The sequence below is a fragment of the Chelonoidis abingdonii genome, chromosome 17, assembly GCF_003597395.2.
Source record: "Chelonoidis abingdonii isolate Lonesome George chromosome 17, CheloAbing_2.0, whole genome shotgun sequence".
NCBI lineage: Eukaryota > Metazoa > Chordata > Testudines > Testudinidae > Chelonoidis > Chelonoidis abingdonii.
In genome coordinates this window covers 18,571,019-18,596,095 of record NC_133785.1, presented here as the reverse complement: position 1 = coordinate 18,596,095, position 25,077 = coordinate 18,571,019, and the positions used below count along the sequence as shown (strand labels likewise).

The window sequence follows — 25,077 nt, the reverse complement described above, 5'->3', positions numbered from 1 at the left end:
ACACAAGAGAGATGAGTGTCCAACAAGCTGCAGGTTCGCTCCCCCGCCTCCCCTTTTGTTGCCAGCCTAATGTTCACTGCCAGATGCTCCCTTTGACCTGCGGGAGCAGGTCAATGTACTACCCCCATTGGTGATGGTTGCTAGGCAATATAGCATTAACAGCCTTTCTGACTGCCTGGCAGGGGACAGCTGACAGAACAGGAGCAGCAGTACCAGCAACACAGAAGCAGCAACTGCACCAATAACTCAGGTTTCCTCCAGGGAGGAGTCAACAAGTCCAAGGAGCCCATCAAGGCAGCCAGACCTCACCAGAGGTGAGCATAGGGCAGCATCCCATCCCAGAAGAGGTGGAGAGAACAGAGAGCACAAGGGTCCATGAAATCAGCTACAGAAAGACGAAGTGGAAGGTATTTTTAAAAAAAGAGTATTTTTCTAAATGGATCTTAAAATTCATGTCTCTCAAATAAGACTATCGGTGAACAGTGAGCATACGATCAAACTCCTTTGTCATAGGAACTGGCCGCAGCAGTATTTTGCAGAAGCTAGAGTCTGGACAGCTGGGACATGCAAAAGGGAGCTGTTAGAGTCAGACAGGAAGAGATGAAAACTAAATGATTGTTTCAACAGAGGAAATGGTATACACAGGCAACCTTGGGGAGGCAGCTTGTTTTGGAGGAGTGCTTGGGAAGGTGGGGTTGCGGTCAAAGGTGGCAATGGCCTTGTGGATATCTGGTAGCAAGTGGCCCTATTCTGGAGTAACCTCTCTGGCCAGCTCAGGATCAGTGTTCACCAGCTCTGAAAGCTGTATCAAGTCGGAGACAGGACTATGGAGTGTGTGCAGCACAAAACAAGTTCCAGGTAGGTCCCACTTCTGCACCAGAGGAAGAAGAACAGGATAGCTGAAGTCTTAATTGACTTAATTACTTGGAATTGGGGACCACTGTCACTTCAGCTGCATAGTGTTAGATGGTTATTGCTAGGATAAAAGACTATGTACAAAAATCACAGCCTTTCCCTTTGAAAAGGGGATGTTACATATACTATGGCAGATATTTTTTTTTAAAAGATTCTGAAGAGCATTTACACAGCCTGGGTGATTTGAGAGAGAAATTGTTACTGTTTATGCCAAACGTCATTTTATTTATTTTAAAAACAAAAATATACATTGCTCTATTTTTAATCTCCCCGAGTCCCCCCCAAAACATACACACACTTCTGCTCATGGACCATATCATGTGCTGGCCTCAGAGACATTACAGACATAAAAAGACAACAGAAGGAAGATCAATCCTAGACCTAGCGCAGAAGCTCCTCAGCAGAAGACAACGTGGGACAGAGATGATATTGGGGATCACTGAATCTTGGAGAAGAGGAACTGATGGACACTCTGAACATAGGCCCAGCTGATCCTTCAGCATTTGAGTTAGCAGATAATAGGTTGTATTCATAGTCTGTTCTTCACATCACCCACGGAATAAGAAAAGTCCTCATTTTCAGGGTCTTGGAGTTTCAGCATTTGCTCCTTGGGGTGGGATAGGTCTATACAAACAAGACTATACACTCTTTAACCAATCTAAAAAGCCTTGCCTGCCCTAGGGAATTTTTTTTGCAAGAGTTCTCCTGCTGTTGCTATGCTGGTCCAACTTCAGTGGTGTCACCCATCCTGTGGCCTAGTGCTTCCAGGGAGCATGTCATCTAATCCTACCCACAGATGCAGTGTTTCAAGCACCCTCTCCTAGGATCCCCACATTGCTAACACTATTGAAGCTGAACTGGTGTCCGCAATGATAAGAAATTGCAACATTTCCCTAGTGTTGAAAAGGCTGCCCTGGCCAAGTAGCTTAACAGAAAGGAAGACCAGTCTGAGCCTCCTCCTGTCCGAGTCATTGCAGGCAGTGGGGATTTAAAAGGCTTTGAGGAGCTACATGAACAGTTCAACAGGAGCAATCAGAAAAGTTTCTCTTTAAAAAGTAGATAAAAATTTTAAAAATAAACCAAAGGATCTTCTCTTTCATGTCACAGCACTGCCTGCAGATCAGCAGGGCAGAATCCAAAGGCAGCAGAACTTCCTGGCCACAGAGAGGCTGCACTGCTCATTAACAAGAGGAGAGAAATCAGGTGTCTACATGGCTTCAAAGACCTGCACTAGCTTCCAGTTCTCACTCCTGGTGTTTCCCCTTCCCCACAGTGGGCATTTCCAGAAGCCGGCTGTACTACACCTTTGGCCCCCTCCTACTCACAATTCAAACCACCACCACACCACAGGATAAGCATTTCCTAAAATCTTTGCCTCCTTCGCTTTCTTTGGCTGCCAGGTACAAGAAAGCCATAGGAGGGAGAGAGACAGAGACATAAAATCCTCGAATGTTTAAAACATTCTCACCCTGCCATCGCTAATGGAATGCAGACATTTCTTGTAAGAGCCTCCACCTCCACAGAGCTCCCAGTTGGTATCGTACCCCCTCAGTGCTACAGGCATAAACCTATTAGCCAACAGTGCCTACAAACCAACCACAGGGGTGCCACAAGACTGGATGCTGCAGCTTTCAGTGGAACAGCCACGTTTGGACCATGATTAGGTCCAGGAAAGCCATGCCAGATTGGAGAGATACAAGTTGTTCTTTCACTGTGAGGAGGTTAATGGCAGGTCCTTGACAGTCTTTAAAAGAACCACATTCTAAGTGCAAGAAAATATTTTCAATACATTCAGCTATAAAATCTGTTCAGGCTAGTGTGACTGTACTAGGCTGCAAGCTGTAAAGAACCACAGGTCAGGAGAGGGAAGCTGCCACAGAAGTAGTAGCAGTTTGCCTGTCTGCCTGCATCCCATCTACCTCCCAACCTAAAACACTAGTCATCTTGATCCTAGCATCTGGTGGCTTCCCAGAGTTCACCAGTTATTGGTCACTGGAAGCCAGGACTCATCTGGGGCTTCTGCTCTGCCTCAACCATCTGAACACTTCTGGAGCCTTCATCTTCAGAGCCAAAAAGCTTCCTCCTCTACAGCCCTCTTAGAGCTCTGGAATTCAACCAGGATTGTAAAGCAGAGTGCAGATCTGAAACACTCACACTTGGCCAATTTTATTCTTAAAACTCAACCCTAATTCAGTGTAAAATACATAGCCACTTGTCACCGCAAGTTCACAGTATGAGTTCAGTTGAGCATAAGCATGGTCTTCAGAGACCCTTCCATAGCCACTGTCTCTCCAACAGACAGCAATGCTGGCTCTTTAAAAGTCTCTTTCCTTGACCCAGGATATAGCTGACCTGCCAGATCCCAGACAGTGTCCCTCTAATAGTCACAGGACACATTTAACAGTTCGCTCATCAGTGAGCCTTCTCCCATACATACCCAAAACACTCCTTGTAATTTCCATTTTACTACAGTTCATGATTTCCATCGGTATCTGCTGGAATTGAGGAGCAGCCCTGCTCTCCCAGGCTTCCTCTCTCCAGACAGCGCTCTTCCTACAATACAATGCAACATGACCTGGGAAAGGGGACCCGTTGAGACAGCCCATGAAAGTGCCTTTGGCTCCATGTGCTGAATGCTTCGCACATATACGCCATGGAGAAGCCAATCTCAACTCCCCCACCCCAAAATCCCACTCCCCTCCCAGTTACACAAGTGTTTTCAGTCACTGAAAAGGAACGGGTGGCAGCCAGACCCATCTTCTGGGTCACAGCTACATCTGGAACACCAAGGATCAGGAAGATTCAGCATTTAGATATTTATGAACAAAGCTGGTCTAGGCTGTTATCACATGAAGATACAAAAGGTCCTTCTGGGAGGGCTGGAGCTATTTTGTTCCACGATGGGTTTTTTTTAAAGCCCAGGGGAAGAGGGAAAAGCCACACCAAGTGACTGAGGACCATCTGTGATGCACATCCTAACAGCTGTGTGATCAGGGAGAGTGGCATCGTGCTGGAGGTCTGGGTTGATTTAGGCATTGATGGCTTTCCAACGGTCACTGTCAATGCTGTTGACACTTCCCACATGGTAGGGCATTGAGGCCACATCATCCAGGTAGGCTGCGGTGTCGATTTGGGTGCTGGAGTAGAAGCTGGAATCCACGCCCTCTTTCTTGGCCACAGCATAGGCATTGGGGAGGTGCACATCTACATCCTCAGGCTCGTCCACTTGGCATTTGTAGGAGAAAAGGATCTTTGGTTCAGACCTGGAGTCAGGGAAGAGAATTAAGATCCTTGTTAAGTGCTGCACTATCACGAGAGACGCAACAGCACCTATAAGGAACCTGCACTGTCCTGAAGGACAGTCAGCCACAGCACATTACCCCATGTGCTACCAACAGGAGAGTTCCATGATCGAAAAAGCAGGGGGCTCTGCAGCTCAGCAATGAGGTACATTGACAGAGCTACAATTGAACAGTCATGGCTGCAATGCATCGTGTAGAGGAATATGCTCTGATCACAGCACATTTAGCTCCTAAAGACCATTAGCGAAATCCTGGTGCCACTGAAATCAATGGGAGTTTTGCCACAAACTTAAATGAGGCCAGGCTTGCCCCTCAAGGGGATTTCAAACATGCTCCAAAAGGAGGCATTTTTATCCGAAGAACCATCAGTTTCCATCTACAGCCGATTCCAAACCAAACTTAGCCCCCTCCAGACTGCATATGGGGCCCCAGAGACAGTTTTACTTGTTCTGAGAATACTTCAAGCCCTTAAATGGGGTTAAGAAGCTGCTGCTTCCTCCCCCACTGGCAAGATTCACACAAACATGCCTGCGTGTTTTGTTGTGTCCTGTTCTTGAAACATTGGTAAGATGAAGACACTGCACTTCCTTGGTCTGGCCGCACAGTGGCACCTCAAGCCCAAGAATCAGTTACTCAGAGAGCACTAGTGAGGGGCTGAGGGATGATCAAGGAGTTCCCAGTCTGGTTTTGGATATCCATCATGCTAGCTCAGGGATGGGCAATCTTTGGCACACGGCCCATCAGGGAAAGCCCCTGGCTGCATGAAGTGACGCGGGCCGAGGGATGTGCTGGCTGCCCTTCCCACAGGGCCCATTGGCCTGGGATGGCAAACTGTGGTCAGTGGGAGCTGCGATCAGCCAAACCTGCGGACGCTGCAGGTAAACAAACTGGCCGGGCCTGCCAGGGGCTCTCTCTGATGGGCTGCGTGCCAAAGGTTGCTGATCCCTGTGCTAGCTAATCCATAGACCGTTTCTCTAAACCCAAGGTTCTCAAACTGGGGGTTGGGAGCTGTCAGCCTCCACCCCAAACCCTGCTTCGCATCCAGCATTTATAATGGTGTTAAATATATTTTAAAAGTGTTTTTAATGTGGGGAAGGGGGTCACACTCAGGCTTGCTGTGTACAAAAGTATGAGAACCCCTGCTCTAAACCCATCTGAAAATCCAGGAGCCAAGACACTGATTTAATCCTGCTGTGGGACTCAGGCTCCCACTAATCAGTCGATTATTCATTTCAGTGACCAACAATTTAGCTCTTACTGGTGCTTTGCAGACATTAACAGCTTAATCCTGACAAATTCCTGTGCACAGTTGAAGTATTATTCCGATTATACAGATGGAGAAATGTAGTCCCAGAGAGGAGAAGTAACTTACCCACGATCCCATAGGGAACAAGCGCCACAGCCAGGAACAGAACCCAGTTCTCCTGAGTCCCTACCCACTGCTCCTTCCACTGCTTTTATTTTACAAATGGGACAAGTTGGGCACAAAGATCAACTGACCTCAAAACCCCCTGCTGGTTTGGCTACTCACCCAAAGAAGCCTTTCAGGAATGCCACATAAATGAGAGGTGCAAAGAAGCTGAAGTAGATGAACGTGGTGACGTCGACACAGCTTTGGAGGCAAGAGGAAAAATGCAGCCACTTAGTGTCTGCTGTCTAATGAACACAACCATGCCATGCCATCCCATCCAGAGTGGGGGAAGGGGAGTGGGGAGAACCACAGGAAGAACCGTCTGTGAAACAAGTACATGACCCTGGTGCAAATGAACGAGTTCTGCCGCCAAAGCCTCACCGCTCCCAGACCCCCAAGGACGGAACCAGCAGGCCCCAAGTGTCTCAGTCCGGTACATCACAATTCAAACTCTGGGGGAGCGCCTTAATAGCAGGGCATTGTACCCCATAGCAGATCCTGCCAATTCCAAAGCACAACTCAAGGGGTATCCCCACACTACTTCGGGGAAACTGTCTGTCTCCATGTCTTCCATTAATATCTACTGAACATGGTCTCTCCCACTGTGGAAATCCCAGACAAAACGAAGCCAATGGCTAGTCATCAATGGAAACAAGGTGCTGCCCCACCCTAGCACAAGAGGCCCATGTGGAGAGAACTAAGGAACAAATCCACAAACCCCTCATTCCCAGTAGCTTCCTGCACTGTTGCTTTTTCCTGGTGTGATCTTAACAGCAGTACTGTTTAATTCATGCCAAATGCTTTATTTCTGTTTAAGGACAGTCAGGAAGATCATCGTCCAGGACTGTGCCTAGGGCAGGGGAAGAAGGTGATGCAAGGCACTCATTAAATAAGTCTTCTTAATTGGGCTACAGACATCTCTTCCTCCTGCCAACCCAAGGACCCATCTACAATAGCAGGCAGGATGCTGGGGGCCCCTGCATACATACCACAATCCTTCTATGATATCCACACAGAGAAGGGCACTGCCCAAGCCCTGCACCAGATTCAGCAGAGCGAGAATTCCAGCATAGACATAAAAACTCTTCCTAGCTGTAAGACAGACAAGGACACAAGGATGAAATCTAACCCCATCAGCACTGACTGAATACAGGATCATGATAGACACACTCTGCTTCATGGAGGCGACACAACCCACAGCAGAGGAGAAGTGTGTCAAACATTTAAAGAGAAAGCACTGTGGAATGCAGGAAGTCCATGTCCCATATTTCTTCCCCAGACCACATCTTGTGCCAGGAGCTCTGCTGGAGACCAGGAAATAAACAGCTATATATTAATAGGATATAATGGATGAAACCACAGGCTCATGCATCATCAAGAAAAAGGTGGAGTTAAAAAGGGTGGTGTCAAGGCAACACATGCAAGCCTGTTACAGCTGGGCACGTTGACCAGGTGTTGATCACACGGCAAACAAATGTGTAGCACAGGTGGCAATCTTGGACACAAAGGCCCGTGATTGAACCAGAAGAGGTGCTATGGGTCAGGAAAGAAGGGCATTAGTAAAGCTGGATGGAGGACAGACAAGGGGCACTTTGTATCAGGTGTGACGGTATTAGCAGAACTGAAAGAGGCAAAGACTGGAATAGCAGGGGATATTGCAGATCTGGAGCAAGGTGCATTGACAGAGCTGTGGCCTGGCAAAGAATGCCCGGCACCTGCCTGCAGCATGTCCTCTCGCTTTGGTGAGCATCATACAGACAACTTTTTTTCATTTAAAGAATGAATAATCTAATGGAAGTATTCCAATAAACTGAACCACCCATCCCCTAGTTCAGCTACTGCAGCTATTTCAGGATGCTAGAGATGTATCATACTAACAAAAATGGCAGAGTTGCCAAACCAGCCAAGACTAATTAGCAACTCCCAAGCAGTCAGTCTGGAAAGCTTAGAGCTTTCTCTTCCCAAGTGGCCAGACAGCAGCTGTATGCCAAGATGATGTAACCTTATATGCTACCTAACAAGGGGCTTTACCTTTCAGAAGCCAAGCCCTTCCTTATGGTACTCACCACACCTTACAAGAGAGTCTTACTAGGACCCAAACACATTACACCTCTCCCCACTCCCACAATAATGGAAAAGACCCACTGTTTTCATTCAATGCCTTGATGGTCACAGTGAGGACACAAACACGCCCTCTCACCTTCTGTCATCTCAGGAAGGAGAGACTGAAATGCAAGACATGCCACCATGCAGGGATTTCACCACTCACGAATTAGCTACTTGCGCTTTACAGAACCCAAAGTAACCCTCATTTACCATAGATGCCTACATACATCCCATTGTGCTAGGACATTTTTGTCTGCCAGTATGAAAAAGTGCTGGCAGCTGGAGGGCTAATGCTGACCAGCTACACCAAACCTACAGTATCCAAACCACCCAGAAAATGGAAATCCCACGGAGCAGCAAACCTCTACTCAGTCCCCTGCCACGTAGCCAATGTCCCAGTCACTGGCTGAGTAGGGGTGTGTGTATTTGCTGTAGATTTGGTTACAAGGGATACCTAAGGAAAATGCAAACCAACTCCCACTCCCAATACATGATTCTGTCCCAGCACTGACTGGTTATGCCATATGAAGCCTGGTGTGTCCACTTACATGGTAGAGAAATCCGGTCTTTCAGGGGAGTTTTTGGAAGAACCACCACCAAGGAATAGACCTGTTGAGGCAGAAGGAGACAGTTAGGTCCTTGCCCCTTGCAAACTGTTCTACCGCTGGCTTGGAGTTAAACTGCTAAAGTCTCAAGGGAGTGGTGGGTGTGCAAAGTGCTAGGCACCCCATTGGCACTATATAAATATGAATTCACAGGGAAAAGAAAGGTGATACAGGAAACCAAGCCATTGATATTGAAGCCAGTAGGAGCCCTAGGTGCTCAGCACCTTGCTGGCTCAGGCCTTTAGGGGCTCTTCACTTCGGAACACTGGGAATAGGCATCAAGCAGAGCTAGAATTTTGCTGCCAGAAATGGAGCCCCTCCCACCCAATCTTTATTTGCCCTCCCTACCCCTCTGAGAGGCATCAACTCCCAGGTGTTCCCAGTTCCAGCACTGCACGCAGGAAGTTACAAGAGAATAAGCAGATCCCTTTGGGGAGCCAGGAGCTGTCTAGTGCCTGTGGTTTTGCCTTTGACTACCTGGACCCAAGTCTCACTATGATGTTTAGAAGACATCAAGCATCTAGGTAAGCAGAGATAATAAATACACTTACCAGAGAAGAGGTATCAGTTTGATACCTCTCCAAACTGTCTTTCCACGTCTCTCAGGGAGGGTCAGAATGTGCTTTGTCCTTACCAGAAAGAAGAAACAAGAGCTGGCAAGCCAGAAGTGCCTTCCTCCATGGCCATAGATGTTGAAGTCTTCCGCTGACAGGTGAGCATCAGGGTAGAGGATCTCCAGTGTCCCCTAAAAGAGAGAAAGGCATTATCAGGACACAGCCTCTTATAGACCCCTCTTTATCTCCCACACGCACCCACCACCACAGGACACTGGACAAAGGATATTTGCATTTACACATGCTCAGACAATTGCTCCACTGAACCCTGCACCTTGCACTGCTCAGACATTCCTTCCTTCCCTCCCTGCCCCCTTCCCCCCCCCCCCCCCCAAGCATAGCCTCACTAGGTAAGACAATGGATGAGATGTGGGTGAGAAGGTGGGAAGCCACAGGACTCCAACAGAGCAGAAGGAGGGGGAAGGAAGTGGCAAGGGTAGGTGTCTGTTTAGCAATAGATAAGCAGCCATCTGAATGTATGTGCAATCCCATGTTATTGCGATGGGAGAGATTTCTCCCCAGGGCCCAGGAAGCAAGCAAGCCAGGGGACCAGCCACAGTGCTTGGGTCTGGAGGAGAACAGCTCCTGTGATGTCTCAGAAGACAGAATGGATGGGAAGCAGGAAACTGGATTCAAAGGACCACTGGTCTGACTGGGAATGGCTAATACCATATTCCCTCCTCCAGAACTGACACCTCCTATTGTAAGATTCAATCTATAAAACCCTTGTACTTGTGCACAGCTGGGAAAGGAGACCCAGTCTCATATACCTGGAGCCCATCTGAAAGCAGGCTAGACAGAGATCTGATTGCACAGACAATGAAGAGAAAGAGGGGATTACTGAATCCAGATACAGCTCAGCCACTTGGTATTTAATGAGGCTCTTCCAGTGTATCATGTGGTAACAATCAGCTCACTGCCTCTGTATGTGAGAGTCCGAACACTGAACAATGACTGCCCTGTTACTCTAGTACTGCCTCAAATAGAGAGACTATTAGAAAGGGCTGGCCACTGCCACTAGTGAAGATGAGAACATGCCCAGACACACAGCACTTTTTGTTCAGAGACAGTGAGACACAGCTAATATACCAAGTGGTAACGTGATGTGAAGTGGCAGCTCTCCACTCAGGAAGAGGCATGAGACTTGAGGCTATGAGGGCCCACTGCACAGCTCTAGTTCAATAAGCATGTGCTGTTTCTCCTTCAAGTTCGGATGGAATCAAAGACTGGATTTGGAAGTAATTCCCTAGATGTGAAAAGCTCCTCAAACCCTTCAGCCAGCCAGTCCCCACCCTAACCTGGTATTTGATTCCCTGCCAGCCAGTCCCCTTGACTTGGGTTGCTTTCAGACCACTGCACTAGAGGTGAAAAGCTCCAGTCTCGCAGAATGGAGATTACTCTTAGCTACGTTTCTTTCCTTCCCAGACTCCAAAGCAACAGGCCACTTTCTCCACACAGCTGGCCAGTTCTTCCCAGGCAAACACTGCTCAACATCAAACAGTGTGCTCCCATTCACTGGCACTAGCTTCCAGGCCCCAGTGTGCTCACCTGGGTAACAGAGTAAGCCAGTGACAACACTGTGGTGATCACCAGTACACGCTTGACACTGGAATTGCTTTCAAGATGACCTGAAAAGAGCAAGGAGAGATCATACTTCAGTCACCCTCACCACATTGTCTCCAGGAGCTGCTGTCACACTAGAAAGCCCTTGTCCACCTCCACCCCCAGTAGGAGGATTACAGCTCATTTAACTCACAGCAGCTGTATTACTGCCCAGACGGCTTAAGACTTTCACAGGGCTCAGCATGTCATATCTATAAAACAGGAGAGTCTGACTCTGCTTCCTTCCCACTCCAGAAAAGCAACTTCCAGTACAATTACAAGTCAGAGTAAGCAGCAATGTTATCTACACAGAACTGCAGGAAACTTCTCTCTTCACAGAACAGCTAAAGGAGGAGTCAAGTCAGGGCCAACATCATCTGGGAGAACCTGCATCAAGGTTGTGAGCCCGCCAGGGTGGGAGATCCAGTGTTTAGATACAGCAGTGATAAGCATGACAGAAACATCTATGAGCACACACATGCGCCTGAGGACTATTCGATGCTAAGGAGCATCTCCCTGGGCTTGAATGAAAGCACCTCTGACAAGCTGCAGAGGAGGCTTCATCCTGCCCATGCCAGGGAAGAGGCAGCAAAAGGAGGTGGATAGAAGGGCCCCAGAGGAATCTCCCTCCCAAAGACGGTGGAGGTCAAGCAAATACAATAATGACTTTCAGAAGCCTGTGGGAAGAATTTGCATGCTGGAAAGGACATTTTCAAACGTGCGCTTGTGCACCAGCATCCTTTCTTTCCCCTAGTTTGCATGCACCATCACCACAAGCGCACGTGTGACTCCAACATTCACGTGCTGTCCTGGCAACTGCATAAGCCACACAGGAAATGGCACAAATGACACTTCAGGTCATTTCCAAAAACGAGAACCTTGCTTGTCTTCCATCTTTATTCTAGCAATGCCCTGCTTCACAGGATTACCCCACCACAACGTCCCTGCAGGCAGAGGCCAGGCTGCACACACCACCTCCACAGAAGGGAAGAGACACATCCGGAGCACTGGAAAGCAGGAAGCCTTCTGGCACCTACCGAAGGAAAGGCCTAGGATCACCACACTCAGCTCAATGGCCAGGAGGAAGAACCTCGTGATCTCCCACAGGATCTAAGAGACAACAAAGACCAGGGTCAGGAGGGCCAGGAGCCAAGGGGAAGTTTATATAGCGATACTCCACCCCCTTGTCCTGGGGGAAGACACTCTTCAGATGGAGCTGATTGTTCCCATATACCAGAGGTGGCCAAACCTACTGATTCTCCGAGCCACACATGATAATCTTCAGAAGTCTGAGAGCTGACCACACCTGCTCAGGGCTTCTGCCCTGCGGCAGGGTGGTGGGGTTCAGGGCTTCAGCCCCCTGGGAGGTGCCTGCCAGTGCTCAGGGCTTCAACAAGAGCAGGGCTGAAGCCCTGAGCCCCAGTGGGTGCCTCCTGCGGGGCTGAAGCCCTTAGATCCCCTCCCTATGGGGCAGGGGCCCCTAGCGTCACCACCCTACTTCAGGGCAGAAGCCCTGACCTCTCCCCTGCACCGCAATCTGGTAGCTGGAGAATGCGCAGCTCCGCAAGCTGCACTGCAACTATACGAGAGCCACAAATGGCTTGCAAAATGCAGTTTGGCCACTCCTGCCATATACCTTCCTCACCCTTTGCAGAGGAAGGTGCCGAAAATTAACTAATCCCCCCCAATTATACCCCTTGCCACAAGGCCCAGCACTGCACACACTGCCCATCCAGCAGAGAAGGGCTGAGTGGGAATGAATGATGCACCACCTGAAGGACTGAGAAAGTGGCCCCACTTCAGCTGGTTAAAGTCCTCTCTCTTGGGCGGGGTGTCATGTCTGCTGCATTCCCAGTCACTGCCAACCCAAACAACATGTGTCTTCATCACCTTAGAAACTAGGACTATGGGGCTATTCTGCAGCAAATCTATGGCTGGCAGAAATTCTAGTGCCCTCCTCTGGTGCTGCTGTCCAGGGATCTCAAAGCATAATAAACCCTTAAAGCTCCCTAAGGGGCTGGTAATTATTATTTCCATTTCACAGACAGGGAAACCAAGACACAGAGAGATGAAATGATTTCCTCTAAAGTGAAGCAGCAGCATATCTGGGATAAGAACCCAGGAGTTTCAGGAGTAGCCAGTATATCCCCTGGGGAAGATGCTCATAGACTTCAGAAACCAGTCACACAACAGCAATTCCTATTTTAAAAAAAAGATGCACTTCCTGTTATAGCACTCCATCTTACAAAGCCATGTAACAGCACATCCCCTGTAGGGAGTACGGGACAGGATATCTATATGTCCCTCCGTGATTTCACAGCACCACAAACAGCAGAGAGCAGACAGAGACACAGACAGTTACTCTCATGAAATCTAATCCCTTGTTTAATGTTCAGACCCTGATGCATGCAGCAGAGGCTCAGGAAAAAGACCACCGTGATCTAGCCAGCCACTCACAACAAGTAGTGTGTTAAAAAGCAGTGATCTGCCACAGGGAACGTCAGAGAGAAAAGGAACCTAGAAACTACAAGGGCACCCAGGGAACTCTGACTAGAGAAGCTTACATTTTCTAGGTAGGACTTCTGCCTCCAACACCACAAGAGCTACAGAGCATTTGATTTAGGGGATGCCCTCTTGTGGTAATCATTTAACTCTCTAGAACAAAATTTACTTTACAAAGATATTTCCTGTTTGCTCTTTGCTTGATCCAGAAACATTCAGTTATTAGGATCACAATGGACTTCAGTGTTGTTTGTTCTCAGCACACAGGAAAGTACCGTACATTTTTCACAAGGCTGCAGCCAGGGACATTAAAATCTGGGTGTTGCCAGTCATTAGACAATTGTAGGAGGACCTGGCTTAGCATCAAGATGCCTCGCTGATTCATTCTCTCCTTGCAACATGGAGATTTTGCTCCTATTGATGTGTTATTTAGGAAGTTCATTGTTCCACAGATCTGGATGCTGTGATCCTTTGGATTTGGTTATCAAAATGAGACTCCACTGTATCCACACACCATGAACGTTGCAGATAAAAACATTCTTCCAGTATGCATGTAAACAGGAAGCTGCTAATCACAAGGGCCATAAAACTGTGCAATGCAGAAGTGTCGAGGGTCAGTGCTGTACTCACCTTATCAGCAACTGTGGCAGCATCAGAGGCACTTACTGTCATGGAGACAACTGCACGAGCAATCCCAACTAAAGCCACCACAAACACCTAGGAAAAGAAAGCAAAGGTGAGCTGGTGCCCATATGCTGCACATTGCCCATGATGCTAATCAGGAATTCTGCTCTAGGAACCAGTTTCCACCTTAGTTTGGAAGCCTAACAGTTAATACTCAGGGACTTCCGAGTCAGAGATCCAGGATAGAGTCCTGGAGCTGGTCTCCCTCTCCCCACGCTTAATTGGTGTGAGTATTGCATAAGCAGCAGGCTTAGACTCTGTGAAGGAATGAACACCTAATTTCCCTCAACAACCAGTGAAAGGAGCCTCTTTCAGTCCTTATACATGTGGCTTTATGGGGGGGATTCTCCAGAGTCCAAGAAGCTCATTCTTTTTTTGCCCCATTCGCACCACCTCAGCCCAGGTAAAGAGTCAATCAGCAAAAATACCACTCCCAATGATGAAGGCAAGTGCCTAGTGTGACTCAATATACAGAGCTCACCAGATAACAGATACCACAGGATATCAGCCAACAGACCTCAGATCTGTTATAAAGCAGAGCTCCACAGTCCATTCATTAAACACTGGCAGCCCTCGAGAATGCGGAAGGTGGGAAATCAGCTGAGGCCAAGGGCTTCTGAGTTTCTGAAAACACAAGTCTTTCCAAGAAGAGTTGCCAGCATTGTGGGCTAAATTATGCTAATCTTCTAGGAATATAAAGTGGCTAAACCTATCCCAATAGGGGGAAAAGTCAAATCTGATTAACCAGCTCACAAGCTGTACTGGCCTTTCCACGGTGACGGTGAGCCGGGGGGCTATATCATAAAGCATACTGTACGTGTTTTGAAGTGTACCATCTACTACAAATCTTCATAGCACCTACTACAGATTTTCATAGCACCTTCCTGCGCATTCCAGCTTTACATCCCAGTGGGTGCTCTGAAGGACACCCTTGCAGTGGGGTGCGGGGAGGAGTGCAACCTCTGGAGAGCAAGCAGTGTTGCTACTCACTGGAGTGCAAGGTTGGCGAGAAAGTTGGTCTCAGAAGCAAAATCTCTGAATGCTCCATGGCACCAGTTTAGCAGCCATATTTTCCTCCCCTTTATGGGAACTGGATTTTCTTTGCTACTGCTGTAAGAGGCAAAAGACTGGCCTCTCCTCAAAGCCCATACTTATTTTTAACAATAAAGAAACTGCATCAGCTCAGTAAGAAAGCAGTCAATCGTACTAATGTCAGGTGGGTTTTCAAACAGGGTAAGAGGAGATGTAGGCTGTCTTTAGCCTGTCACCAGCCCAACAGGCTGCACCATGCCCTGGGAGAGGAGAACCTTCATTAGCTTTTTAGAAACCAGACAGAGAGAGTTGTCTGAAGGGACACTCAATTTACAAATCCTGATTTCAAAGGAAACATTTTATATCCTCTTTTTCCTACCAGTATACCCGAGATTATAAAATGGAGATATGCTTTTCACTGTCTCTGCTGCTGGGTTCCTTTTTGCTCCTCCCAAAGCCAACAGTCTAGACAAGTTTCATTTTTGTTTCTTTCCTTCAGCTTCTGGTCAGTTGCACTTTTCTGTCCCATGGCACTTGCTCCCTGCTGAGCCAGTTGCACTGGGAAAGGTTTAAATCCCAGTTTTAAACTATTGATAATGCTTTTTAAAATTCCTGAACATTTTTCTAGTTATTAGATTGTTCTAAGATTTCCTACCAACACCGGCCGCTCCCTGACATTCTGGATCTTCATTACTTGACTGTACCCCCTTCCCAGAGCTCAGAACTTCCAATTACAGGTTGAGACTAGGTTTGCTATTATCTTGGCCTCAGTTTTTCACACGTCCTGGTTTTTGTCTGTTACTACTCGTTCCTAGTTTGAGGAAAGATTTCTTTCTCTACCAAGGTGAACTCTGTCAAGCAGGGCACTGTACTGCTGCCACATTACTCCCACTGACAGACAACAGATATATGCACGCTGCTCTGAGGCAGGCAGGGGCCTGACTGCACACCCACGACAGTAGCTTCATGAACCTCATCCACACACTTAATCCAGCCAGGTCCCTAGCTGCACTTATACCATGCACCAATGGCAGCACAGCTGACAGAAACAGTAGCTACTACAGAGACTTTCCTATCCCGATTAGAGGCTGCATGTGACTTTTTAAACTGTGGAAAGGGAAAGGAGATCCTACGTGTTTGAGAACTAGGACTGTTCTCATTCACACGTTCTGTTTTCAACTCTCCAACCTCGTATCACCAAGAATCCATGAGAACGCTCTCAAAACCAAAGCTGGGCCATCCAACTGGAACAAGCAGCCCCTTTCCCGCTGCCTCAGAGAGGAATTCCCAAGCTGGGGATCTTCAGGTTCCACGAGCTCAACTGGAACCCATCACATCAGGATTTTCTATAGAGGGCTAACTAATGTGCAGTCTCTTTCTGGCAGATTTCTCTTTCACGCATTTCATTTTTCAGGGGATTTGCTTCCACTATATCTCAGTGAAAAGTTAGTGTTGTTTTAAATGTGACATATTGTAAGAGAGGCAATGAGCAGGGAAGATATAAGATACTAGATAGTAAGGTGAAGTGAAAAAAAATTGTGCTAGATTAAAAATGGGCCACTTAATGGTCGAGAAAGACCCAACCCAAAACCCAGATCCAAACATCCCCCAAGTTTCAGAGAAGTGGAATCCTGATCTGGATCCAAACTCTGTAGCTCTGTGCCCATTTCTAACAGTGAATCTTAAATTTAAAAAGAAAACCTATATGTTTATGCAGGAGCCAAAGGGCTTTTACCTCCAAGCGATCTGACTCAGGTTCACCCCGAATGATAAATGTTCTGGGAAGGCGAGGGAGGGCAGACAAAAAACAAACACACACACAGCACTTTAACACTCCCCAGTCAATTCAGAGAGCAGACCTGGTACTCACTAGTATGTAGAATGTAGTAAAGATGGGGCTGGAGGTGACATGGATCTTGGCTCTGGCAGAAGGCAGTTTCCAGAGAAGAAAGACAAAGAAAAGCACATTGGGAACCAGAAGCATAAGGTCCCAATAGCGGACTCTGCAAAAAGTGAAATAAAATAGTTAAAAGTGCATTTGCATGATTCCCTTCCCCGAGAGGAAGGCGACAGCCTTACTTTCCCCTGCTCCCACACCTGAGAGGGAAAACCATCATTTCCTAGACAAGGTCCAGCCCCAGCTCCTACACCTCACCTGGACTTCCCGATGTCTTCATATAGCAAGAGCAGGCACTTGTGTGGCACAGTGATGTTGGTGTCGTTGATTGCCCATGTTGTTGTTTGGGGCAGAGCCGTCACATTATCTGAGGCCATAACCAGGGTATTGGCAACAGAGTGGGTGATATTGTCATATGTAGAGAACCTCACCACAGACGTCACAGACTGGGACATCCTGCCTCTGCTCTGGACATGGGACAGAGAGTTAGAGTCACACACAATGGGTGCTAAGACCAAGCATGATACAACACAGAACAACCAAGATGAAGGCAAAAAGCAATCTTAAATCAACTGAGCAGGAAGATCAGCAAAGAGTGTCCCTGACATTAAACCCTATGTAACTGCATCCTACTTGCTACTGCAAACTACCAACATCAGCCCTTTTCATCTAATGATCTCCAAGCAGTCATCAACAAACTAAATCCCTCACCGCTTCTGGGATACAGGTTACTATCACTGTCCCTAATTTATAAATGTAGAAACTGAAGAACAGTTATTCAGTGACTCCTCCAATGTCACATTGGGGGACAGTCAAGTGTAGAACCCTGTAGCCCAGGGTAACAGTTACCTCTTCTGTCCACTGTTCCACACACCCTCTCCCTAGCATTTTGAAGGAGGATGAGATTGGTTTCAGCAGGGCAATGGGCAGTTATCATATGACCTGCCCTCCTTGAATGCTTACTCACACTCTCCTTGCCTATATGCCTGACCTATCGCCACATCTCTCTGGTACGAGGGGCTGCTCCTGTTGGGTTATTAGTTGTCATTCATATGTTACTGGGCCAAATTCTGCACTCACATCCATGAAATCTCAAGTCTTGGCCACTGATTTTAGCGGGGTTGTAGAAACTGGCCCCATGGTTTCTTCTAACCCAACCATACCACAATCCTAACTGGGCTCACGTACATAGTACTTACAAGCTGACATGCAAATTATACACAGCCCACCACCAGAGAAATGCAGCCTGGGAGGCAGTGTCATGTTATGCCTCATGGGACATAATGTATCATGGGGTTAAAGCAGACTGGGAGATGGGAGACCTGGATTGCTTCACTAGTCCTGCAGCTGATGTGATGCATGACCTTGGGCCAATCCCCTCTCTACACAGCAGTTTCCCCACTGTGAATGAGAACCCGACCCTTGCAATGCACTTTACAGTTCACAGATACAAGATGCAATACAACTGCAAAGTCCTGTTCTCTCTAGAACCCAGCTCTCCCCAGCGGAGCCATCTCAGAGCACAGTGAGGTTAAGAAAACCTGCCTACTGTCATCACAACGCTACATGTCCCTGGGTAGTGGGCGCACACGTCACTAATAGGGTATGTCCACTGAAAAAAACCCACCACTCACAGTAGCCAGTCTCAGACACTGGTTCAACAGACTCAGGTTCTGGGTCTTACATTCTTGGGCTAAAAATAGCAGTGTAGACATTCTGGCTCAGGCTGCAGCCCAGGCTCTGACACTTTTCAAGGGAGGAGGGTCTCAGAATTTGGGCTCCAGCCCAAACCAGGAATGTCTACACTGCTATTTTTAACCCCAGAGCATGAGCATGAATCAGTTGACCCAGGCTCAGAGATTTGCCATCGCAGGGTTACTGGGGTTAGGGTGGTTTTTTTGCAGTGTAGACATACAGATAAAGCTTTGGCAGCCAGTTTGCTGTAGCTAATCCAGGATTAATCTCAACAAAATTCCCCTTCATGTGGCTTCAAACTACAGCCAGCACTGTGAAAGTGAGCAGACAGGATGAGTGGATTTAGGAAGGTAGGGTTTATGGCCACATGCTGGCAGCAGGAGTCAGCAGATGGATATTTTCACAGATGGGAGGAGAGGTACAGCTCTGTGTCATCTGCTGAACCTTTAGCATTCAGGGTTTACCCTTCCAGGGTTCTGCCTGAAACTCTCATACACAGAGCTGTTCTTTCTTCTGGAAAACTGGGATCCTTTCCAGGGCTTACAAGGCAAGGCAAGTGGGGGAGCTCTCTGCTAACAGACTCACTTTTCATCCCTACATTCTAACAGGTACTTGTTAGGCTGGGGATTTCTTTAATGATCACTGTATGTTTCACTACCTTAGGTACATAACATTAAACAAACACACTCTTGGGAAGATTAACTTTGTGCTGAGGTGGCAATTTCTGTGCCAGAAATCCTAGTTTGGCAGAGGTTCCAATGAGTGACCTTCAGATTACGGAGACATCTTCTCCTCCTCCAAGAGGTGCATTTCACCTTCTCCGCTTCCCACAATTCCTAATCAGCGTAGACATGTCACTGAAGCAGGTATTTTCTTTCTCTAATTACTTTGCTCTATCCATCTAGCCTGATGCATGCAATGGACCTCTTCACTCTAGGAAGGGCAGGAATTGGGTAGGAAAGGGTGAATGCCATCATGCTTACTCGCAGAGCAGAGATTCTGCCTAACTTTTTTTTAAAATGGGATGCCGAAGGGAGGAGAAACAGCACCATGAGTGCAGGGAGGGGAAAGAGAGCCATGAAAACAACTGTGAGCCATGACACCCCAATGACATCCACTTTGGGACACAGCATCTGACCTGCCTTCCCCAAGCAGAAAGAACTTGGGTAGAAATCAGTCTGTCTGGGAGTTAAATAAGAAAGAACAAACATCTTTCTTGTAGAGGGAATCCCAGAGACACCAGATCCTCTCCTTAAAACTCACTGGTATCGTGCAAATACAACACAGTGGTGATAAGCAGAGCTGGGCTGACCAGACCTAAGACTTACAATCACAAAGCCTTGAAGGGTAAGTCAATACTGAGCCTGCCTCTCAACCAGGCTATTAGTTCTGGGCAAATGCTAGTAGTCCTTTTTGCTTCCAAAGATGCTCGATACAAAAACAAAGTAATAAGACATCTAGCACTTAAAAAACAAGTCAGGCTAAGTGGCACTGTTTATAGTGGTTAGGGGTTATAGTAAGGGAACATCAGTATGGTGAATTGATCAAGTGCCTTTGCTCTGTTCTCTCTGAAGCACCGGGCATTTTTGCCACTGACTTTTCCAATGGGAGCAGGAACAGTCTCTAGGCTACATAGTCTTAGCTCCTTCATCCACCACAGGACTGTGCCTTAGCAGCATATTCCCCAGGGCTTTGTCCAGTCTAGTCTGAAATGCAATCAGCTGTGTGTATTGTGAGAGATGTTTCATTAAGACCTTCTACACCACCACCATCACCATGCTGCACAGCTGTTAAACTCTGTTGAGGCTGACCTAGGTTGGCTCAGGCTGTGTGGATGAGGCAAAGTCATATTATACCCAGGTAAAAAAACACAAAACTGTGCTATAGTCCAGGTCCCTCTTCTTTCTCCTACAGGAAGTGTTTCTTTGTCAGACAGCAAATCAATTCACACTCTTCCTTCCCCATATTTTGGACAGAGCTGAAGCCATTCTGACCTAAACTGCATCAATGTCTCTTACCAGCAAGCCCTGGACTCACAAGGGACAATAGGAACAGGACATCTTACCACTATTATTGATCTAGGGCAAGAAGCCCAGGTCACGGAGTAAGCATGGAGCACTCATGTTATTGTTGGTGTGACATAAAAATGGTGGGTATTTTTGCCCCCTCACTAAAAAAAGGTGGATTTTTTTAAATTTTATTTTATTTTGAATTAAGACAGTCTAACAATTTCAAAGATAGATGAAGTTTGTGGCTAAAATTACCGGACAGCAGTCTGCTATCTCAAGGACCGTCTCCTCTACAGCTGAATTACACAGCTGGCACAGTTGTAGTTTGGTTTCCCAGACTGGTGAGGAAAGGATATTTTTCTTCCTTTCTGAGAACCATGTTAGAAACCCCTGTTTATCCACTACATGGCATGATGAGCAGCCTTTTCCACATACAAGCAGCCCTGATGGCAGAAAACTGTGCTAACAAACACCACGTTTAAATGCAACTGTTATTGCAATGTCTTTAAAGGTGAAAATAAGGGTGGGGGGGTGAATTGGGGGTGGAGGGAAGAAGGTTGAAACACAGCTTTTCAAGAGTCAATGTTTGCTTCAAAATTCCTGAATCCTCATTTTGTCCACGGGACAAGCTCACAAGATGGGTTTTTCCACTCAGTGGCAGAAATGTGTTTACTTAATTCCCCTCTCCCCTTCCAGTTTCAATTTCACATCAGAATTTGAAGCAAGTTTTAAAACGTAAAAGAAAAGCACAATGCTAAAATAATAATTAGCATAAGTCTCACCAGTGACCCAAACCCACAATATAATGAAGCCTAGGTTATGAGCAGAGTCCTTCATAAATATCCCTTAGCTTACCACAGCAGACAGGAAGGTAGTGTTGCCTTCTTGTGGAGGGGTGAGAGGAGTAGCAAAGAAACTTGCAGTAAACAGAGTCAACATACCCCACATAGGAGAGGAGGGAAGGTAGGATGACCACCTGTTTAAAGCAAATGAAGGACTCCAGAGATCCTCACCCCCACTCCAGCCCCTTTACATCACGCACCAGAGCAGAATAAATGGGCCTTAGAAGCCCTGGTTCCAGCTACAAGAAAATTGCCCCAGTGCAGGCAGTAAGAATGCTTCCAAAGGGTCACCTCACCAACCCCCCCTTAGTCCCAAACAGCACTGCAGCCACAGAGAAGCCCCAGAAGGCTGGGTAACTCAGGCCCCTATGTCTGTGTTATGGTGGTGGCCTGGAGCACAACTTAAAGCTGTCTTAGTCACCCCCACCCTTCAGCTGCAAGTTCTGAACCATACCACATAAGAGAATCACACCTCAGGTTATAGTCTCAGTTCTGTCACGCAAACACTGTGACAACTCAGGCAAAGCACTTAGCCTCTCTCTGTTTCAGATTCCCCATCTGTAAAATGGGGTATTCCTCATCTGCCTCTCCAATAGGGCTGTAAGATTAAATTCATTACATTCTGTAAGGTACTTTAGGATCTTTTGATGAGAGACGCCTAGAGAATTGCAAAATATTACGTATACTGGAGATGAAAGGTCTTAGCATTCTGCCATTTGAGCTCACTTGACTATGCCAGAGCAGACTTGGTTTAGAACAGTGGTTTTCAACCTGTGATCTGCAGACCCGTGGTGGTCTGCAAATTACATCTAAGATTTCCAAAGGGGTCTTCACCTCCATTTGAAATTTTTTAGGGGTCTGCAAATGAAAAAAAGGTTGAAAACCACTAGTTTAGAAAACAATTTAGTTTTTAAAAGCTAGTGTTTTCTGATGTATGTGAGGGTTAACAATAGATGCAACATACTGTCACACACAAATGTTACCATTGCCATCTGTTTCCACAATTTCTCTTTCCTGGGTATCCCATCCTTATTACCGCACACATTTTTTGCTCCATGTTAGCGATGAGTATTTTTTAGTTGATCATATGTTATAGAATATTTAGAATTTAGTTCCTGTTCACAATGATTACCTGGAGCTCAACTACATTACAAACAGCATTGTGGAGTGGTCATATTAAGTACCACAATAAAAAGCTTAAATAAGAAAGACTGCTTGTGCACCCCTGGCAGATTTAAAGTCCAACACATCAATTGCCTTCAAAATAACCTAAAACAGTATCAAAATCCAACAGAAATTTTTGAGAACTCTTAAGTTTGGTCCTGATCCTGCAATGAGCTCTGAGTGAACAGAGTCCTGGGCGTGCATGGAGCCCCACTGTAGGATCAAAGCCTTACCATTAAGTAAGAAACTCAGGCCAACATTTTAAAATGTGTATGCCTCATGTTAAACAGCTAATTCCATACTTAGGCACCTAAACAAGTAGCCTAACTTTCTGAGGCACTGAGTACCCACCACTCCCAAAAGAGTTTGAAAATCAGGCCACCTATGAGGTGTCTAAAGAGACATCGAACTTGAGGCACCCGAGTTTGAAAAGTCTGGCCTAAAATTTAAATTTTAGGTAAAACTTGCTCCCAAGTTAAGAGGCCAGGTCTGAAGGCCAGTTAGAGATCATTTGTCAAATCCTGTTTACAGTCATAACAATAGCTTTGTTTGGGAACACAGGGGTATGCCAAAGATTTTCAAATAAGGGTTGAATAATGATCATAAAGAATTCTCCCAAATTTCTCCCCCTTTACACAGTAAAGCAGCATTCCCTCTTAGTAAAGTCTTTTAAAAGAATAGCATTTGTACATTCTTAGACAGATCCTCCATATGCAGGCTAACATAAAGGCTCCCAGTGATGGCTATAATTCACACACGACACAGTTAGCTGTTTGTGCTTCCCAACAACAGCTGGGCGAAGCTGCCATTGCCTTCCATCTGCCCAGATATGCTTGATTTCCATTTTGAAATACTCACTCCTCGTGGAAGAGGTTTGCAGTCAATTTCAGTGTTTCTCAAAAACAACACTGAAAGCTCCCAGCCAGCAGCAACCAGGCAGGTGCTGCTAGAAGTTACTGGTTTACGAAACCCAGTGTACATTCAAAAAACACAACTAGCAAAAAGAGAGAGTATTTCTTAACTTCTTTAGAACGCCTGAGACCAGCAACACCCTCCCCAACATACACGCATCCCCAGAACAGATTGAACAGGTACTTCCCATTGAAACCTGCGTACACACAAAGAACCTGTCTAGCCCAGGAAAAACGGTGTATTGTTAAACTGTAATATGTTACATGAATATCCTAATGTAGCCAGAGCAAATAATAGTTTTAACATGTATTAGCTGCTCAGGATGAGTCCAAAGCTTCTGACTAACATGTTAAAACTATCCAAACACACCCCAAGTTACCTCACTACAACTAAAGGTTCGTTTTAAAGCAATGTAGTTAAACCCATAAAAACCCTTGTGTGGACACCCTTGTGTCAGTTTAAACCTGGATTATATCAATTTAGCTTGTATTAGTAAATATACAGGCAGAAACTAAACCTATGTAACTTGTTTTTAACTGATACAGGTGTGTCCACATGGGGATCTGCAACAATTATTTTAGTTTTTAAAAGTGATTTTAAAAACAGATGCAACTTCTGCATGTAGCCAACCCCTAAGAAGCTCATTGCTCTCATATTACGGGGTACCTCCTCACAGGAAGGCTTGAAGAGACAGGATATGAATCACAGAAACGCAGGGCTGAAATGGACCTTGAGAAGTCATCAAGTCCAGGGCCCCACAGGGAGGCAGGACAAAGTAAACCTGACAGGTGTTTGTCCAACCTGTTCTTAAAACACCTGCAATGACCGGGATTCCACAACCTGGCTCCGAAGCCTATTCCAGAGCTTAACAACCCTTACAGCTAGAAAGTTTTTTTTCTAGTATCTAACCTAAATCTCCCTTGCTACAGATCAAGCCCATTGCTTCTTGTCCTACCTCCAGTGGCCATGGAGAACAATTGTCCACAGTCCTAACAGCCCTTAACGGAGCCGAATATTGTCATCCGCCCCCCACTGACCAGCCAGGCTAGAGACCTCGGTTTAAGAAAAGCTTTTGAAGCCCAGGGCCGTGGCTACACAACACCCGGAACCGAAATGACCAGCTCCGCTGCGACTCGCCCCTTCCTTAGTTCCCTGCGAGGCCGCGCCTGGAACAAGTTACACGGAAACAAGCCGCGTCCAAACAGGGCCCCTCGGACACCAGCGGGGCCCGCCCGCCGCCCCACGGCTCCTGCCTGGCAGCAACCCGCAGCCGCCTCTCGCCTCGCTCGGCGCCCGCCTGCAGCCCCGCAAGCCTCAGGCCCGGCCGCCGGCTCCCCCTTTCACGGAGCTGGACCGGGGAACCCTCCTCCGGTCGCACCGGGCCCGGCGCGGGCGGGCGGGCAGCCGGCCGCGGGGCTCCCTCTCCCGGCGGGGAGCCGCTTCTCCTGCTCGGGCTCGGGGCCCCGGCCGCGCTGCTCACCCGCGAGAACCCAGCCGGGGCTGCGGCCCCACCGCTTCCACCGGCCGCGGGCCCGGGGAGCTTCGCGAAAGAGCCACACCATAAGGGAGCCGCAACCCTACCCATGTCAGCTAGCCCTCCCCCTTCCGCTGGCACCCCCTTTCCCTCCGGGTGGGGTCTGCTGCCGCTGGTCCAGCCCATGTAAGCCTGAGGGGACTCAACTTCCCGCGAGGGGGAAGGAATGGCCTATTCGTCTAGGCCTAGAGTTGGTATTTATAGAGGATCTCTGGGCCGGAGTTCTTTGCCCAATCACGAGACGCCTAGGT

General features: G+C 47.3%; 1 protein-coding gene across 5 annotated transcripts; it reads right to left on the bottom strand.

Moving 5' to 3' along the window:
• Nucleotides 1–1,119: 1,119 nt before the first annotated feature.
• Nucleotides 1,120–25,017, bottom strand: TPRA1 (transmembrane protein adipocyte associated 1). Of its 5 annotated transcripts, none has more exons than XM_075073339.1 (11): nucleotides 24,773–25,017; nucleotides 16,929–17,137; nucleotides 16,644–16,776; nucleotides 13,688–13,774; nucleotides 11,593–11,665; nucleotides 10,502–10,581; nucleotides 8,974–9,084; nucleotides 8,283–8,343; nucleotides 6,618–6,720; nucleotides 5,749–5,829; nucleotides 1,120–4,178 (listed from the first exon to the last, which is right to left on the bottom strand). In XM_075073339.1, exons 1-11 carry the CDS (start codon nucleotides 24,950–24,952, stop codon nucleotides 3,944–3,946), a joined length of 1,353 nt encoding a protein of 450 aa, XP_074929440.1. In that variant the 5' UTR covers nucleotides 24,953–25,017; the 3' UTR covers nucleotides 1,120–3,943. The 5 variants fall into 5 exon arrangements, with proteins under 5 accessions (XP_074929440.1, XP_032658621.1, XP_074929441.1 ...); XM_032802730.2 differs by having other exon boundaries at nucleotides 24,874–24,999; XM_075073340.1 differs by having other exon boundaries at nucleotides 16,929–17,132; nucleotides 24,773–24,845.
• Nucleotides 25,018–25,077: the final 60 nt, after the last annotated feature.